Source organism: Lampetra planeri, chromosome 30, assembly GCF_965212315.1.
Source record: "Lampetra planeri chromosome 30, kcLamPlan1.2.h2, whole genome shotgun sequence".
NCBI classification, from domain to species: domain Eukaryota; kingdom Metazoa; phylum Chordata; class Hyperoartia; order Petromyzontiformes; family Petromyzontidae; genus Lampetra; species Lampetra planeri.
In genome coordinates this window covers 10,621,873-10,639,260 of record NC_136136.1, presented here as the reverse complement: position 1 = coordinate 10,639,260, position 17,388 = coordinate 10,621,873, and the positions used below count along the sequence as shown (strand labels likewise).

Here is a 17,388-nt window from a genome sequence, read left to right as displayed (position 1 = left end):
AACGCTTTGGCCCCACAGCAGGAAGGACCTGGGTACAATTCCCCGCCCGGGCCTCTTCCTGGGTGGTATTTTAAGCCCCGCCTGGTTATGGTGGCAGCGAGACGGGACAGGCCGCCTGCACCTTGCAGGGGTTTCCTCCGGGTTCCCCGCATTCTCTCCTGCAGCTAAACAAACACCCATCCCAAATTATTATTAATATTTTATTATTTTTTTATTTTACCAGGTAAGCCCACTGAGCTATATAGCTCTTTTTCAGAAGCGACCTGGTGACAAATGATAGCTCAACGAAGTGGCTTATCATCATGTGCAAATTTATAGCGGCCAAACGCTTGTTGATTGTAAATGTGGAGGGAAAATGTGGAGGACCCGGAGAAAAATCCATGCACCCACGGGGAGAGAGACATGCAAAGTCTGAATATACAGGAGTCAGGGTCAGCATCGAACCCACGACCTCCTGTATGCGAGGCGAGGGAGTTGATATCTCGCCACGGGGATGCCCAAATGTCACAAAGCTGCAAGAAACTAGCTGCAAATTACACGCTTGGGATTACGGACAGCAGCGACGTCCGTCCTCTGCTATGAAAACTTGGCAGGACCCTCTTGAAAATGAGCTTGAGACTCAGTGCAGCTTTCCTGGGTAAACAAGTGGAATAATAACAACAATGATAATTATAAAATAATAATAAAGCAGCTTTACATTGAACGAGCTAATCTGTCCTTACACATGATGAGGGCTATCCTTATGCACAATGGCAGTCGTTATGAAGATGGCCTAAAAAACGCACGCAATTATACAAGAATATTAACAAAGGGGAATTATACTCCGAGACAAATGTCAGCCATTGGGACCACTGGTCAAAACATACATTATAATGTCAAATCACATCAAATCAGGCTTCAGCTTAAAGTCACTTATCGACCGTGTAACACATTGTGGTCTTCGTATATACGTTTGCTTTGACTTTGAAAACTCCCAAACGGTCGCGCGCGTGTTCTCGGTTGTAACGTCATAAGATTGCCCCCCACTCATGGCGCCGGATTTAAATAAGTCCTCTTGAGATAAAATTGCGCGACGTTGCAAGCCGCAGGTTGATGACACTGTCGTGCGGTTTCACTCCACTGTTGATTCCGCCAATGGCTCTCAACTCATCATGCCAACAGCTTGCGACGCTTTTGCCATAATGCTCGATCAAGATTAACTTCCCGCGGTCAAGTGGAATCACCCAGCGATTAAGCGGTGGAAGGGTCAGATGTGTGAACGTCTTAAGACAATGACAGTCACGCAGCTGTGCATAAATAGGCTACGGGACGAAAACAAAGTGCCAGCCGCTCTAAACACGTTTGCGTGTGCTTTTGAAGCTAGCGAGCGCACGCCAGGTTAAGAACACTTTGCCATTACGGTATCACATGTGGGAATGTCAGATTTTTTACAGAAAATCTGTTGCACCAAGCACTGTTACTGCATTGGGTACGGGCGGTTCTTTGTCCAGGTGGGATATGCAACGGTCGGATATGCGACGGTCGGATATGCGACGGTCGGATATGCGACGGTCGGATATGCGACGGTCGGATATGCGACGGTGGAGCTGTGTTATGTTCACCGCGCCACCGACGCTAACCCCCCCCCACCCCCTCTCCCCCCTGCCCTTCATCTGCCTGTCGCTCCAGTGGGACAAGGTGCATACAGCCCCGAGGGAGCGGCGATGGGAGGGTTCATCATGGACGGAGCGCAGCACATGGGCGTGCGTCCACCTGGTCAGCCCTCCACACCAAACACAGCGGATGCCGGTGCCCAGACATTGCTGTTCACTTGGCCCGGGTGGTCTCTCAAAGCTAGGACGTGCTCTTAGGGGTAGCTAGCAATGAGTGGCGGGATGAAATGCGCAGGCGAGAGGGCCTCCTCCCAGGTGCCCTCCACATCCCATCGGCCACACGGCCTCCTGGGCGGGCGTCATTTCAGAAGCGTCAGTTCAACACGAGCGAACGCTGGATCGGTCCTGTAATTCAGTGTCTCATCAGCAGTCAGGCATGCTTGAACCTCAAATGACGCACTCCCGTGAGGCTGTGTGGCCGATGAGATATGGAACAAACACTTTTTTTAAAAATGACGCTACACATGTGAAATAGGTTGATTGTCGGCTTCTTTATTGCCTTACATATATTCTACACAACGACACTCATCATTGTTTCGTGTTGTGCATTATATAGTTTCGCGTTGAACTGGGACCCATATCTAACAGCGAAGGCCTTTGCTTATTAAACATCTGGAAGTCCACCAGCATTGCTTAAAGCAAGCCTGACTCTGCTGATGAGACTGATATGCAGGCGGTTGTGGGTTCGACCCTGACCCTGATGCCTGTATATTTGTAGTTTGCGTGTTCTCTCCGTGGTCACGTGTATTTTTATCCGGGTTCTCCGATTTTTCGCTCCACGTTATTAATCAACATCACGCGTTTATAGTATTTCGGCTGCTATGCATTTCCACACTATAAGCCACTTCGTCGAGCAGTCATTTGTGGCCATGTCGCTTCTCAAAAAGAGCTGCATAGCTCTGTGGGCCTTGCATAGTAAACTAAAAATCGTGAAAATCATAGTAGTAGACATGGAAAGTCAAACTCATCCGGATTTCCCTGCTGGTTTGCGACGAGCGTCCTGTGTGTGCTCCTCCCCCGTGTTGAGCTCACACAGTGTGCCCTGTGCCAACAGGCCGGCCTCGTGTTGCGCCGCACGTGGTGACCATTGCTTCTTGTGTGCACGCAGGTCCCATGCAAGGGATGGGTATGAACATGGGCATGGAGGCCCAGTGGCACTACATGTGACCGATTGCGATTCCACGTGAGTTCTTAGCATCTGCACCCACATTTTCCTTCCCCAATTGATTTAACAAACAAAACACACACACACAGACTTTCTCTCTCGGTGTGGGACATTCCTCTTGCACACTCACACAACACTCAGCATGCTACATTCAACAGACAACACGCAACATACAACACTCAACATACAACACCCAACATACAACACTCAATGTACATGCCACGTGTTGCTTTTTTTCATTACCATTGCCCTAAGGTTGGCTGAATTGGCATTACACACAATCGCAATCACAGCAGGAACAGGTGCTGAGTCACCTATGCGCCACACAGGGACAGTTGCCACTTGGGGTGCCCCCTTTCAAATGGGTTGAGATTGAAGGGGGTGGCTCTGTCGAAAGCGAATTAACATCATTATTATTTTTTATTTTACTTATTTTCCAATTTACCTGCAATTGCAAGGATGTTTTACACTGACAACATTTGCACTGTTAGTTCATTTTGAAATTAGTTAACGTGAAGTACATTTGACGATTTATCCGAGCGATACTTGTACGTATGGGGAGGGAAATCTGTAGCGCACCGAGCTTGTACACACACCCCTGAGTGAGAAACCGAGCCTTGAGAGTAGAGCCGGGATGCAGCTGATTTGGTGTGTGCAGCATGAGCACGTGAGTTCGAATCCGAGTCGGCGTGAACTCGCGCACACAGATTTAGCACGGTGTGCCGACTCACCACACTACCGCTCCACCCACGTGCAATTTTTACACGCGTGTCGAAAATGAAATGAACGAACATCACGCATTCGGATGAGGCGTCAAAACGAACCGATGATATAATCCTCGACATAACAGGCATTCAAACAAGATGACGCCTTCTAGCGCGTGATGCACGATAGCCTTCAATTGGTTCAACCTAACAGTCGCAAGTGGCTATGAAAAGTGCGAAGTCAGCTGTGGTCGTGGTGCGGAATCGCAACGGGCCGTGAAACGTCGTTCAACCCTGGCTCGGCGATGGCGCCACGTGCCCACCACTTGCCCACGTGACTGGGGGAGACCCTTGGAACTTGGTTTTTGTTCCCCCCACCTGCTCATTAAGCACTGCTAATCCACGCATTGCCGAACGCCGCCACAAAGTCGCCGTGTAATGACGACTTGACGCGCTTCTCTTGAGATGGCACTTCATTGAGGAAGCGTTTTTTCACTTGACATCAGGCGGAGACCCCCGCTGCAACAGCCCTGAGTCTCCCGCGCATCTCCCCCACACATCAACACGAGGCCACGCTCCCCCTTCTCGATCATTCCCGGAGCCACCGGTCCCTTCACGCTCACAACTGATACCCCTGTCGTTACCTCCCATGGCCACTCGTCCACTCACAGCGTATGTAGGCTCTTCTGTCGTGACACACGCATGAAATGGTCGCAAGTAACTGGAGGAAAATGCGGTGGTGGGGGGTGGGTGGTGTCGTTATTTATTTATTTATTTTGATTGCTTTCTGGATATTATTTTTTTAATGGGCATAAAATTACACCAATTATTTAAATTAAACACCCCGCTATTTTAACAGCGGGATTAAATGAATTGGAACCCGTGAGCTTTCATTAATGCCTTCACCTGCAGGCGGCCCCGCACGCCGGCCCCGCATTTAATGAGGGAGGAAAAAGATACGAACGCAAAAAAAGGGGCCGCTGTGCTTAAAACCGCGTTGATTAAAAAGTGTCCGATACGCAGCTGTTTATCCGGCTCCGTCCGAGATGGTGGGTGCGAGCCCCCGCTCTCGCCCGCTGCAACTCGCTCGCACGAGACCTCCCAGAATGTGGCCTGAAAGAGGCTGTCGGGGGGAGATGCCATCGCTCAATTTAACACGCGGTAGGCTCTCAAAAGACTCTATTGTGGACGGCATCGCTCTTTACCAAAGAGAATCGGAGGCCATAAAAAAAAAATGGGCTCTCATTGTTGGTGGGCAGCATCGATTGAGAGGTGCTTTTTTGCTTCGAAATGTAACATTCCCAGGTCGGACCTCACTCACATCTGTTCAGCCTTGCTTTGCGACATCGCTATAAAAATTCTCTATTCACTGTGCTGTGGAACTCTCTGCCAAAAGCTGTCTCAGTGAGTCCGCTTAAGTTGTCATCTTGAGGTCCCACCTAAAGACATGTTTTGTTCAGATGGTGTTTTCTACTTGAACTCACAGCCACTTCTTACCCCCCCCCCCCCCCATTGTTATAACACGCCTTTAAATTTCCAGAAAGACGCTACATGATCTGTAATTTATTATTATTAATGAGTGAGATGTAACTATGGTTAGAACGTTCGACTCACAATCCCAACGTTGGAAGTATTGGTCAAAGGTTCCCTCCGCCGGAATCAGTACAATGAATGTCACTTCATTGTCAATAGTTCTTTTACCGATCAATGTATTGGCACCTGCCATAAGAATCTGCAATTTCCACCGCTGGTTCGTGGCCATAAACAGAGGTACCTATTTTGTGTAAATGGGGAAATGCTGAGAGATGTATATATGAATGTTAAAAGGGGTGGCATAATTCGCCCTTGACAGCCAGAGCCCCACCAGTAACCCTGCGTGTACCCCCCCCCCCCCGTCCCCAGGTGCCCGACGGCTAATTATGCTTCTCATTTGCATTGTACGCTATGCTGAGCCACATTATAACGGCATTACGTACACTTTTAGGACAGCGTTCCCAGAGACTATAATAAATAAATAAGTCCGGCGCGCGAGGGAGGATGTGACTGCCCGTGATTATGAGTAAATCACTTTATAATTACGTTTCATCTCTGCGGGGGCCAAAATCATTTGCTAAATATGAGGAAACATTGTCGATCTCCTGTAATAAATGGAAATGTGTGTGGGTGGGTTTTCCTTTCTTCCCCCCTTCAGTATTTATTGTCGCCAGCGTGTGCGTGTGTGTGTGTGGGCGCGTGGGCTAGCAAAAGTTACAACATTGATTCTCATCACAGCGCATGTTGTTCTGGGGACGTGGCCACGTTGTGATAGTTTTATTTATTTCATTTCCCCTCCCGCCTCCGCGCTTCAATTCAATTTGTCCAAAACCAGAGACCTTGCTAACCTGTAGTGGGGATCATTGCTACCACCGTGGCATTAACGATTTCTTTTAAAGAGTACAACAGGGAATGTATTGACTCGAGAGGGCCTGGGTTCATTGGCCGACCAATAGCCAAATTTTGCGGAAACGCTCCAGAATTTTTTTTTATCACAGTTGCTGAGCACAGGCCCACGGCCTATGCAACAAACCAAATATAAAAACTCTCATGAAAGTATATCACGTACGAATTAACACATTTCTTGAATTCGTATGTGGTGAACTATTGTATAAGAAAGACTGCGCACTTTCGGTAAAGCTGACCTTGATTATAAAATATCAAATCCCAGTGTGCCTCAAGAATGCGTTTTGCAATCAGTGCGTACGAACCGATGTGACACACGATTCAGAAGCGCGGCCGTTGATTGAAACACGTAACATACGGAAACGAAAACTGATGAGTGCGCAAAAAAAAACGCGGAGGAAAAAGCGCGTGCTTGGAATCACCGTGAGACGTTCAAAAGGGGAACGAGCAAACGGGTTAGAGAACACGCGTGCGCACGATAACGACATGAATCGAACTGATAATTGCTAATTGTTTTTTTAGCATTTTATCTGGCAACAAAACTGACACCTTTTTTTACAAGGAGTCATGTTTGCATTGACCACAATACCTGCAGTCGGAATGCAAACAAAAAACACAACTCTGATAATATATGCACTGTCTTTGAAATTGATTGGTCCACACCCGAGACAGCTTTCCTTTGAGCCTAGTCTCACATGGTGTTGGACCAGATGACGCCAAAAGGCGCACAACTCAAAGACAATGCACCATCAGAGTATGAGAGCTCGGGGTAAGCATTTATATTTTGCTACTGGCAAAGGAGGCTCCAATGGTGATGAATCGAACTGTTAAGGAAAGTGAGTGGACTTGGGCAGGACGCATCGCTCGAAGAGAATGGCGGCCAGGGGTCCAAGACTAATACTGGAATGGTTGCCAAGGGATGGAATGGCTACAAGAGGGTGTCCGCAAAGGAAATGGAGTGATAAAATCATTTCGGGAGCAGGTGCTGGGTGGATTACTACATCGCAGGATCGTGAGATGCAGCAGTGGCTCGGGAAGGCCTTCATCTAGCAGTGGATAGACCACGGTTGCTGCTGCTGCTGACGATGATGATAAGAACCGACTGAGATCAGCATTTTTATTGCAACGGACACTCAGGGAGCAAATACTATACGGGCAAAATCCAAACAGTTTAACACGTAGGCTTTCGCGACCAATATCACCCATAATAAGAGGTTTTTTTTGGGTTAGAGCACGTACAAATCCAAACACGTGGTCACGCAGCGAGAGCAGGAACAACATGCAAAGTGCAAATAAGCGAAATCATAAAGGGTAGTAAATCGAATTTATTTCAGCCGTAAAAGATGATATGGTGGAGCTCCGTAATGCAGGCGCGAGACACGGGAAGCTTTAACACATCCCATAACAACAACAATAGTAATGGCTTGTGGGTGCCAGCGCGATGAAAAACGCTTCACATTTCAGTGCTCAGCATGTTCAATGTGTTTCTGTTTAACTGCGCTGCACTAAGGGCAATCTAATGGTGCGCATATTTTTTTTTACTTACTCGGCAGACGCCCTGTAAAGGTATTTCCGAGCCTTTGAACGCACGCACGGCGCTTAGTGCAATGAGGCATATCGCTCGTGGAGCGCCTTCGGCAGGCCACCGGCAGCTGTTGTCACCCCAAACAATCGTGTTCATTTTATGGCGCTGATTTCACAGCTATCGCTTAGAATACACCTTGCTTAAAAGTCGAGGTTTAAAAAGAAACGCACACACACATACTCGTTACGGAGTAGGCCAGGCATCTCCAACAGACCACTCGCTTGTTATTTATCAAACACTTTTTTATTGAACGTTGATATTGAACGGCGGTGCCATGAACCCGGCGATCTCAGTTCGATTCCCGATATTCGAACCTGTGCTGTCAACCAGCGTGGTGAAGTATGCTCAAAAGACGCCATGACGGGTCACGGCGTGTGAAGACCTGTCAATCACCCGAATGACAAAGGGTACAGTCTTAATAAAGAGAGCGCTGAGAACCGACCAGCGTGTTGAAGAGTCCATGCGTTGGGGCCAGACTTTAAATCAGATATGGAAGGACTTTACCAAAGTATCACTGGAAGATTGTTCCATAATCTCAGAACAAACTCGGTAAGCCCCCCCCCTCCCCCGTCAAGCAGATGAGCCAGGGGACTTGGCTGAAGTACATTTTGCGAGTCTGTCCCTTCGAAAAAATATAGTTCTTCAACACGTGAAAGCATATTAGGAAGCTACTAGAGCTATAAAGTGTAAACTCATCTCGATTGAAAACTCATGTCATGAGAACTGCGTTTTGTGTTTAGTTTGGTGTCCTTCCCCCGCACCTCCGATTAGTATGGTTGGCTACGTACGGTGCGAAAGAAGTTCAACATACGTATGCATGTATGTCTTATCAATAAATCTGTTGAACGTGTGTCTTTGTGCACATGCAGGTCATTCAGCCTCCACTGCCTTTCGATGTGGGCCAGCGTACATCGACGCTGCTCAACGCCCCCACCCCCTTTCTCTCCACCTCCCTCCATCCATCCCCTCCGTCCTGCTCCGTCCTCCCGACCGCCGACGCAGCTCCTGCGTCGTCACACGTCGTACATTCCTAAACACGCACGAACCCTCGAGCAAGACGGCCCAGGCGACTCCGAGGCCCGGCGACGGCCTGACGGCAAGGGCCCGAGATCCCCTCGCCGTCGTCGTCGTCGTCGTCGCCGCCGTCGTCGTTTTCCAAGCGTTCCGTCCGTCGGAATTTGCCGGCCACGCTTTGCGATCGCGGGGAACAAAAAAAGCCATCGTCCTCTTAAATGCAACACTCGAGAAGTACCGTGCGGCACATTCTCTATTCCTTTTCGCGCGGTGCAAGATGCTGACTTAAATTTTGAGATGGAAAAAAAGTAGATGTGTGGATGTGCGATGACATAGAGAGCGTGCCCCACCGGTAAATCGTTTGCCCATTCGACAGTGTCAAGTAAAAGTAAACAGGCAAAAGTTACTGCCCATCTTTTTCTTTCTCCCAGCACCCCAGTGACTTTGGGTTGAAAAAGTGGCGCTTGAACGGATGCCATTGAAGGGGGTGGGGGTGGTGTGGGTCCTGGCGAAGATGACGGAAGGAGAAGTTCCCCTTGCTTGAGGAGACGTGGGCAAGCCAGCGGCATGGAGGCGCTCTGCCTGATGGCTCCTTGTGCCCCTGCACCGCCGGACTGGACTCACGACGGAGGGGGTGGAGCACCTCGGACCCACACTGGGGGGGAGTCGGGGGGGGGGGTGGGGAATGATTCCCGTGACCCCCACTGCGCCGTGACCCCCACGAGTCCTTGACCCCCCCCCGCCCCCTTCCCACCAACACGAGATGACGTCGCCAAAAAGAAAGCGTGGACTCCCTCACTTTTTCTCGGAGATTATTTAAGTGAACGACTTTAAGGAGGAGGTGATTGCATTACGTAAATAAACAAAGGCTGGATAAACGTCCGTGCTATAAATGCTGTTGTGCCGTAGTGTGATGACGGAGAAGGAACTAATTTATATATACCCCCCCGCCCGCTTCGGTGCGCCGTATCCCCCCCCACCCACCACCGTGAGCGCAGCGAGACGTGTGTCGATCGCTTTGTCTTTGGTTCCACACTGTGTGTGTCGTGCGTCCCGCGTCTCGAGTGTGAGCCAAGACCCCCACCCCCCTCCTCCCACTCCTTCTCTCGCGTGTACTGATCATTCTCAATCGCCTGTGATGTGCGTCTGCGCGTTTTTATCTTCTTGTTTCCCTTTTCTCCGTCGCCCGCTGTAATGAGCGTTGGGATTGTCGCACTGCGCCGGCGACGCGGCGCCTGGGAGGGCCCCGTATCGTCGACCATGGTGGGATGGGGGGTGGACACAAGTTTCGCGGCGGTGTTGAGATGATGTTTTCCTTCACGCGCCCCAACTTTGTATTCGGAACTCACTGTTGACATTTCGGTTCACGACGTCTCTCATCATTTTATTATAACTGCTTTGGAACGGGGAAGCAACAAAAAAGTTCTTTAAAAAAAACACATTCTTCGCGGGAGGCATAATCCTTTGCCACTGTTGTAGCGTTTGTAATTGTAATGTACATATAGACTAGGGGACATTAAGCAAATGTGGCCAACCTAACGTTGGTGCACCCGTAACAATATCTCATATATGTTGAAATTTCTGGCTTGAACGTTTGGGCCACACCGTTTTTTTGGACTTGGTGACCCACGTAGAAAAACAAACACGAAGTTCAATCATTTCAAAATCATTGACAACATGCGGATAATTACCATCATGTATTCATTTCAGCCGCGTTATAAACACAGACACACCAGAATTGATCACAGTGATCTTCAGAATCCCAAATACTGCTCGACACGACTCTTTGCCGTATATCGAGTAATGAGCTAGGTCACGTGATCTTGACATCCATGAGACCACCTCCCGTGGCAGCGTGGGTGGCACCATCACCAGAGAAGAGTCCCCGATCGATTGCAGGGTCCTAAACGCATTTCTCTTGCTCTGATACCAAGCGGTGCTCCAATTCACGCAGTTTCAAGGAGAGCTTTGCAATATATGCATGCATGTTGAACTTCTTTCGCACCGTACGTAGCCCAAGGTGCTAATCTACCATCGTCCGATTAAGGCTCTCGCGAGATAGGCTAGGCCAAATTAAACGACCATCCAACATTTTACAGGGTGGCTTTTTTTTGTGAATTGTAGCAGGCTATTGCGATGAACCCACGACTCGCCTGCATAAACCACCAAGGTTGCTGCGTTGTTAATATGACACCGGACCTTTGTAAATTGTATTCACTGAATGTTCCAGTGCAAGTTAAAGTGTCTCCCTGTGCTCAAGTGAGCAATGATCGTGTGCCACACGTCTCTATTCCTCTGGTTGGGGGGGAGGGGGTCACTCTTCAGAGGACGACCGCTGCTGACCATCCAAAAGTGGCACTCATTGCACGGACGCCATCGGCAGGATCGCCGATGTTTTAACATTTTGTGGTTTTACTCTCCAACACACCGGTGGGCTGAAGTAGTAACAATTTAGTAGGTTTTGTTTACGTGACAAACCGTACTGATTGGCTGTGTCAGGTGGTAGCGGGTTGACGACACATTTATTCTTACGCAATCTCACCCAAAAAACCTTTCTTGTGAATAATAGTGTTCGCGAAAGCCTCCTACGTGTCAAACAGGATAGGCAGATCTTGAATTGAAGCTTTCGTGACTGCAGGCATCCATACTCTTTAGTTCTTTCGGTAAAGTCACGTCGGTATAAAATAAATCACGACGTGACTTTACCAAAAGAACCAAAGAGTTAGGATAGCCATAGTTGGACCCTTATCTAGAATTTGAAGTTGTTACCCTTTTCATCGTAAGTTCAGTCACTTTGATAATGGCATCAGCCATCTGTGAGCATTGACGACAGAAGTGGCAGGACTGTGAATTGAGGTCCGGTGGTTTTAGCCATTGTCAGCGCCTCTCCAGGTGAGTTCAAGCCGCGCGAAGATACTAGAGACGAAACCTCAATGCCCGTCGTATGGCACCACAAGTAATCGTTTTTGCAAGAGGCACCGATGTGCCAATCGTTGCTTTGAAACAAAATACCATTTTGTCGTGGGAAAATATTGAATACTTTTTAAAGTTCTGATTTGGAATTTGAAACGAGGCGCTGTGGCCTGTTCTTGAGAGCGATGTCACCAGGGGTCCGGATGCGTCACCGTGCAGCAGCAGCTGGTGCCTGGTGCAGTTTGGGGTCGTTTTCACGCGCCGTGTCCTGGGCGGGTGCAGGCATAAAGCCATTGGCTCTGCGAAACTCGGCAAGAGCTGGCCGCACGGTTATCTGGGTATCATTTCCCTACACAGTATCCCAATACGCGCACATTCATACATTTGCTACGTACACACATACACAAAGACAAAGATCCCCCGTATAGCCTGTAACAGACTGTTGGGGCAAGTGCTGTTTGAGAGCACCTGTGATGGCCGACAGCACATGACGGGGTGGGTGGCCAGTATCTATGCCTGTACACACATACATACACACATACATACACACATACATACACACATACATATACACAAGGGGCGCTACGACCTATTTCAACGGGGGGGGGGGCTATGCAAGATACGATTGTGCCCCCCCCCTTCTTTCTCCCGACTCACTTTCACTGAAATAGCTACCGATGTTTTTAACCCCGTATACATTTACATTTGACGGTATTCCTATTAATAAACAAAAAATATGTGGTGGTACAATGCTCACAATTAACTTATCGTGCGTCTTCATTGCATGCCGGCACCATCGGTCTAGGATTTCCTCAAAAGGGGGTGGTGGATTACGCAACTTCACGCTTGTCTCTTGCTACAAACGCCAGACGCGTTAATCCGGCTTGATCCACGGTAGCACCGGCTGGTAATTTTTAACGAATATACATTTTTTGTTAACACTCATTTTGTCTTAACATTGTTTTCGTACTTTGTTCATCTGTTGATTCTGGGGCCCCTCGTTGCCAACTGGGCCCCTATGTGTCGCATATCGCTGCCACATCCCCCTATCGTGGTTGCGTCCCTGCACATGCACACATCACGTTCACGTGATCCAAGTGAATGAGTCCAGTGAGATGACACATCTTGCTTTTATGTTCAGCGTTGGGGGTTGGGAAATCTAAATAGGCGTACGTCGCATTCAAATTAATTTCACATGATGTCAGCGTGTCGAGTGATGTGGTGTCCTGTATTTTTACATCCGTTGCCCGCGGAACAACATGCACTGTGTGCATGCAAAACAACGCAGGGAAGTAAATGAAAGAACGAGATGTTGCAGCCCAAGCTGGGCTCATCGTCGTCGACGTGCGCTGTCCCCACCGTTCTGTTCACATGATCCCAGGAACTTGACGTTTACTCTACCGCCCAGTGAACAGTACCTCCAACTCGTCGTTAATTGTAAAATAATAATACTTTTTTTCAGTTATACCGAGCTTAAATTTCCCAGCAGCTTGCATCACGTGACATCTCAAACATTCGAAGGGCACCACCCCCCCAGTGGCTGCCAGCTGTCCCTCTGTGTGGCACACGGCGACTGAGCGCCGGCCTGCAAAAGGGAGCACGTACCTGCCAGTAGTGGGCTAAGATTGTAATGTGTAAATCTCAATTTGGTTTGAATTTGAAAAGTTTGGACCATAACGCCAGCACACAATGGCCTTTTCGTTTTGAGTCAGAGGATAGCCAACCACGATCTCCCGATTAACTATCGTGAATGTCAACTGGTAAGGTTCACGTCCACTATGTTTGATACGCACGCCGCGGTATTAACCAGGGCGGGCTGCCGGATTCGAACCGAGAACCTCTTGCTCCACAGCGGCGAATGCGCCACCGCCGAGCCGCTGTGCGAGCGAGGTGACTGTCGGTGTCTATAAACGATGTGCTCAATCGGCGTGCAACTCTGCGTGACATTTTTCACAGCAGTGGCATCAAAACAGCTGTCGCCAGAACCAGTAAAGTGAGGTGCGATGCATGCCGTGGTTTTTACCTCAAGCGGTAGTGCCCCCCGTGAAGATAGTTGCAATATTTACTCAACGCGCACTGGCAGTATATATATACATAATTGTGTGTTTCATCCTGAACTGCGATTCTCCCCGATGCTGTAATTGAAGGATTTGTGATTGCTGATGTCGCGTGTGCAGCACCAGCTGGCTCTGTCGATGCCGAGGTGCCGTGGTTGGCGTGGCCGCTGAGACACTGAGCACGAGCTCAGTGTTGGCACTCTTTGTCGAGCACGGTGGGCTACGTACGGTGCGAGAGAACCTCGACGCAGTATGTGCGCGCATTATTTGAGGCTCGTTTGACTTTGGCAATGGCGTGGTTATTTATCAGAGCTGTAACAATTCGTACATTCGCATCTGTGCTCCCGTTCACATGATTCAGTGGCACGTCGATTTAACGTTTATAAACGTTGGCAGTGTTGGGTTTTTTCCGTATAATTAAATGTTTGTTGCTAGCAGGCTGTAAATTTATTCCATGTAATGGAAATATCTCATAATTATTCTTATAGGAGGTGTTTGCAACAATATATTTTTTGCCAATGTATAATACATAGCTGGCGAGTAGGGGCTAACGGCTTGCCTGGCTATCTTGATCACCCCCAGTGATAATGTCCACACACTGCACCAGGTGGTCATTTGAGGCTGTCTCTTTTGCGGAGGGCCCACAGCTTGTCGAGATACCACTCTGTCACTGATATTATCCACGGACGGGAGTCAAACTCAGGTGTCCAGGGATCATCAGCAAAGTGTGCTGCTACACGTTACGTCACCGTCAACCCCAAACAAAATGGCGCACACACGCAGACGCACAACACAGCTAAAAAACTTCACGTCGAATGATTTACTTGTGCCTCGGGAATGAGAGGGCAAAAAAGGCACGAAGCGATCTTGCGTTCACAGTTGGAGATGTGTGTAAATTCTGATCAAAAGCTGGTGAACTCAGCTAAAAGTAAACGATAAACAATTTTTACTTCACCAAGAAAGGCACGATGAGCTATATAGCTCTTTTTCAGAAGCGACCTGGCCACAAATGATAGCTCAACGAAGTGGCTTGTCACGTGGAAATGTATATCAGTCAAATACTCTAAACGCATGTTGCTACTAAATGTGGTGGGAAAAACTCGAGGACCCGGAGAAAAATCCACGCGACCACGGAAACAGAGACACGCAACTCCAAATATAAAGCAGGCGTCGGGGTCGAACCCAAACTCAAGTGGTGTTTGTAACTCATCAACACATTGGTTTGTGTGTGTTGCTGAGGATATGGATAAGTGACGAGTGGATGTTAAGGCTCATTAACTGAGCAAAGCATTTCCTGCCAAACATACAATTAACTCTAAATCTATCCCACCTTTGAATCATAAATCAGGTTTCTTGCACAAAGATATTTTGAGGTGGTGCTTATTTCCTGCTTACAGCCCAGAGCCAGTGGTGGAAATTCCTCATTCCTATGGCTGGAGCGAGCCTATCGATAGGGCAACCACTGCTGAGTTCACAAAGTGGTACTCATTGTATTTACCATGGGAAGCTGATAGGCTGAGTCAAGACTGGGTTTGAAGAAAACAAAAAAACTAAGGCGTACTCACTTTACCAGTGCACTCTCCCTCTTCTCGGCATGCTCTCTCCACTCTCTAGGACAGTAAATCCCATCCAGGCTGATAACACAAATATTGTCTACAATGCGGGTGGTGGTGGGGGGGTTGTTATTGTGTTTGGGGGTTAAAAAAACAACCCTTAACAAAAAAACATGTTTTTAAAAGTTTAACAAGAGGGAATTCTGTTTCTGGGGAGATTTAGTGCTATGCCATGCATGCATATATTCATATGTGTGCACACATACAAACATGTAAAACGGTTTAGAATACGGTGTAGCATGACCTCTTTAGCTCATGGGCCACCCAGCGGTTGGTTTTGACTTTACTTTGTCTCGTCAGCGAAGAGCAGCCCGTAAAAAAAATGCCACTAATAAGTGGCAGAATGCCATTTTAATGCAAATGTCTCCTAAGAATCACCCGGAGATATCGAATATGAAAGCCACGTGGAGGCGAAGTGTCTCCCTGCTCAAACGAGCAACGAGGCGTCATTCGCCACCTTCTGTGGCCCTCAGCCAGTGGTGGAAACTCCACATTACCCTGGATGAGACTGGTCTCTCCATGACACGATCACTTTTGTTGGCGTTCCACAAAGTTGTACTCGTTTTTAATGACCGCGGGAATCGCACGCTTGAGTCGGCCCCCCAACCGGGATTTGAACTTGTGACCTTGCAATTGTGATTCAGCACTCGATGCGTTTACGATATTTTTTTTCTTTCAGTGGCTTCATTCAAACTTGTCAATTTCATTTTCTCACAAAGCAAAACATGTACTTTGAATTGTATGTTTGTGTGGGCGCACGGCAACAGATACTCGTACTCGCACTGAACCTTTGCGTCGTACGTAACGGCCGCCAGAGGAGAGTGCTGTTTGTGATTTTGGAGAAGCGATTTGGCGAGCCGGCGGTACGAAAACTTTTGCATCCTGTGGCGGGACCCCGACGTTACGTTGCCAGGAGTAAGGTCCAACCGTTGTACCAATGTTGCATTGATTTTTCTGGTGTACGGGACATTGTGTATGGCATTCATTAGCTTCACTTGTACATAGCAGTGGATGTTGAATACTGTAATATAGAGACGACACGGAACATTGAATTGGCGTGTCATTTTGATTCTTTGCAATTTGTCTTCAATGTTAATGCTATCGTCGCTGCTTTTTTTCCATGTTCTGTACGTCTGGATTTCGTTGTTGGAGTTTGGCCACGTGTGTTAATAATTGTTTGGCTGCACATATAAAGTAAGACCCTCTGCATGGGACCAGCAACAGGAGCCCATACTCATTGTAGGGGTGGATATAAGCTGTCAAGGACCACAGTATTTATTCCCCTCGTGACTGTCTACTGCCAGTAAGATTTTGATCATGAAATGAAAAACGTTATTTGCAACTGGCACCACGAGCTGCCTGGCAGATTGAAACGGGAAAAACAGAAATGCAACGATTTAAATTGCAAGCAATTACATTGTTGAAGGCTTGTACAACAATGGGAGAACTCAGGATTACAACGATGAAATTAACAAGTAGCACGGTTGGCAGACATCTGTGTATCTAAGTTTAACTTATTTCGCACCGTACGTTGTCAACCGTGTTCATCGGAGGTGCGGGGGAAGGACAACAAACTAAACTAAACAGTTCTAAAGAAATTAGTTTTCAATCTAGATTTAAAAGTGCATAGCTCCAGTGGCTTCCTAATATTGGAAGGAAGAGTGTTCCAGACGGCCGTAAAATCGCATCTTTTAGCATGTGAAGCAGGGATCGTCTTTGTGGGATGGCCGGTGCTCGTGTGAGGGTTTCTACTCCTTGACGAGATCAGCAAGATATCGTGCTTAATTTGTGGCAAGCACTTTGTGTGTAATGAGTGCCACCTTCCACAATGGGAATGCGGAGGATAATGGCTTCTTCCTGCATCTCCGCACAAGCAACATTCAACACTGCTTATACTCGGGCTCTTTAGTCTTTCCCGTTGAAATGCAGTCTCATCATCCCAAGTCTCTCATCACAAGAGTCCACACTTAACAACTTTATTTCACCGTGCAGTGAAAGGAGTTATTTTTTCTTCCTTCTTCAAAATCCACAATATAAAAGAAGACCGCCAATGAGAGCTCTGCCCCTTTGGCCACGTGCATTCCAGCTGCTCATCGGAAGACAGAGAAGACATTTGTAAGGCGCGTCCCACGGGTGAGTACACACTGAGTACAAACACGTATGAAAAACTAGAATAGGTATTAGCTTTCAGGCAAATAAATATGCTCTCATAGTATATGCATTGTCTTTGAAACTGATTGGCCTAT

The 17,388-nt window shown here is 47.9% G+C and overlaps 1 protein-coding gene across 2 annotated transcripts in view; it reads left to right on the top strand.

Moving 5' to 3' along the window:
- Positions 1-16,194, top strand: part of LOC144728964 (homeobox protein Meis1-like) — a 253,698-nt gene extending 237,504 nt beyond the window's left edge. For both annotated transcript variants that reach the window (XM_078608760.1, XM_078608759.1), the window contains exons 11-13: positions 1,669-1,755; positions 2,761-2,835; positions 8,415-16,194. In XM_078608760.1, the coding sequence (XP_078464886.1) occupies positions 1,669-1,755; positions 2,761-2,819 (146 nt within the window). In that variant the 3' untranslated portion in view covers positions 2,820-2,835; positions 8,415-16,194. The remainder of the gene's footprint in view (positions 1-1,668; positions 1,756-2,760; positions 2,836-8,414) is intronic.
- Positions 16,195-17,388: the final 1,194 nt, after the last annotated feature.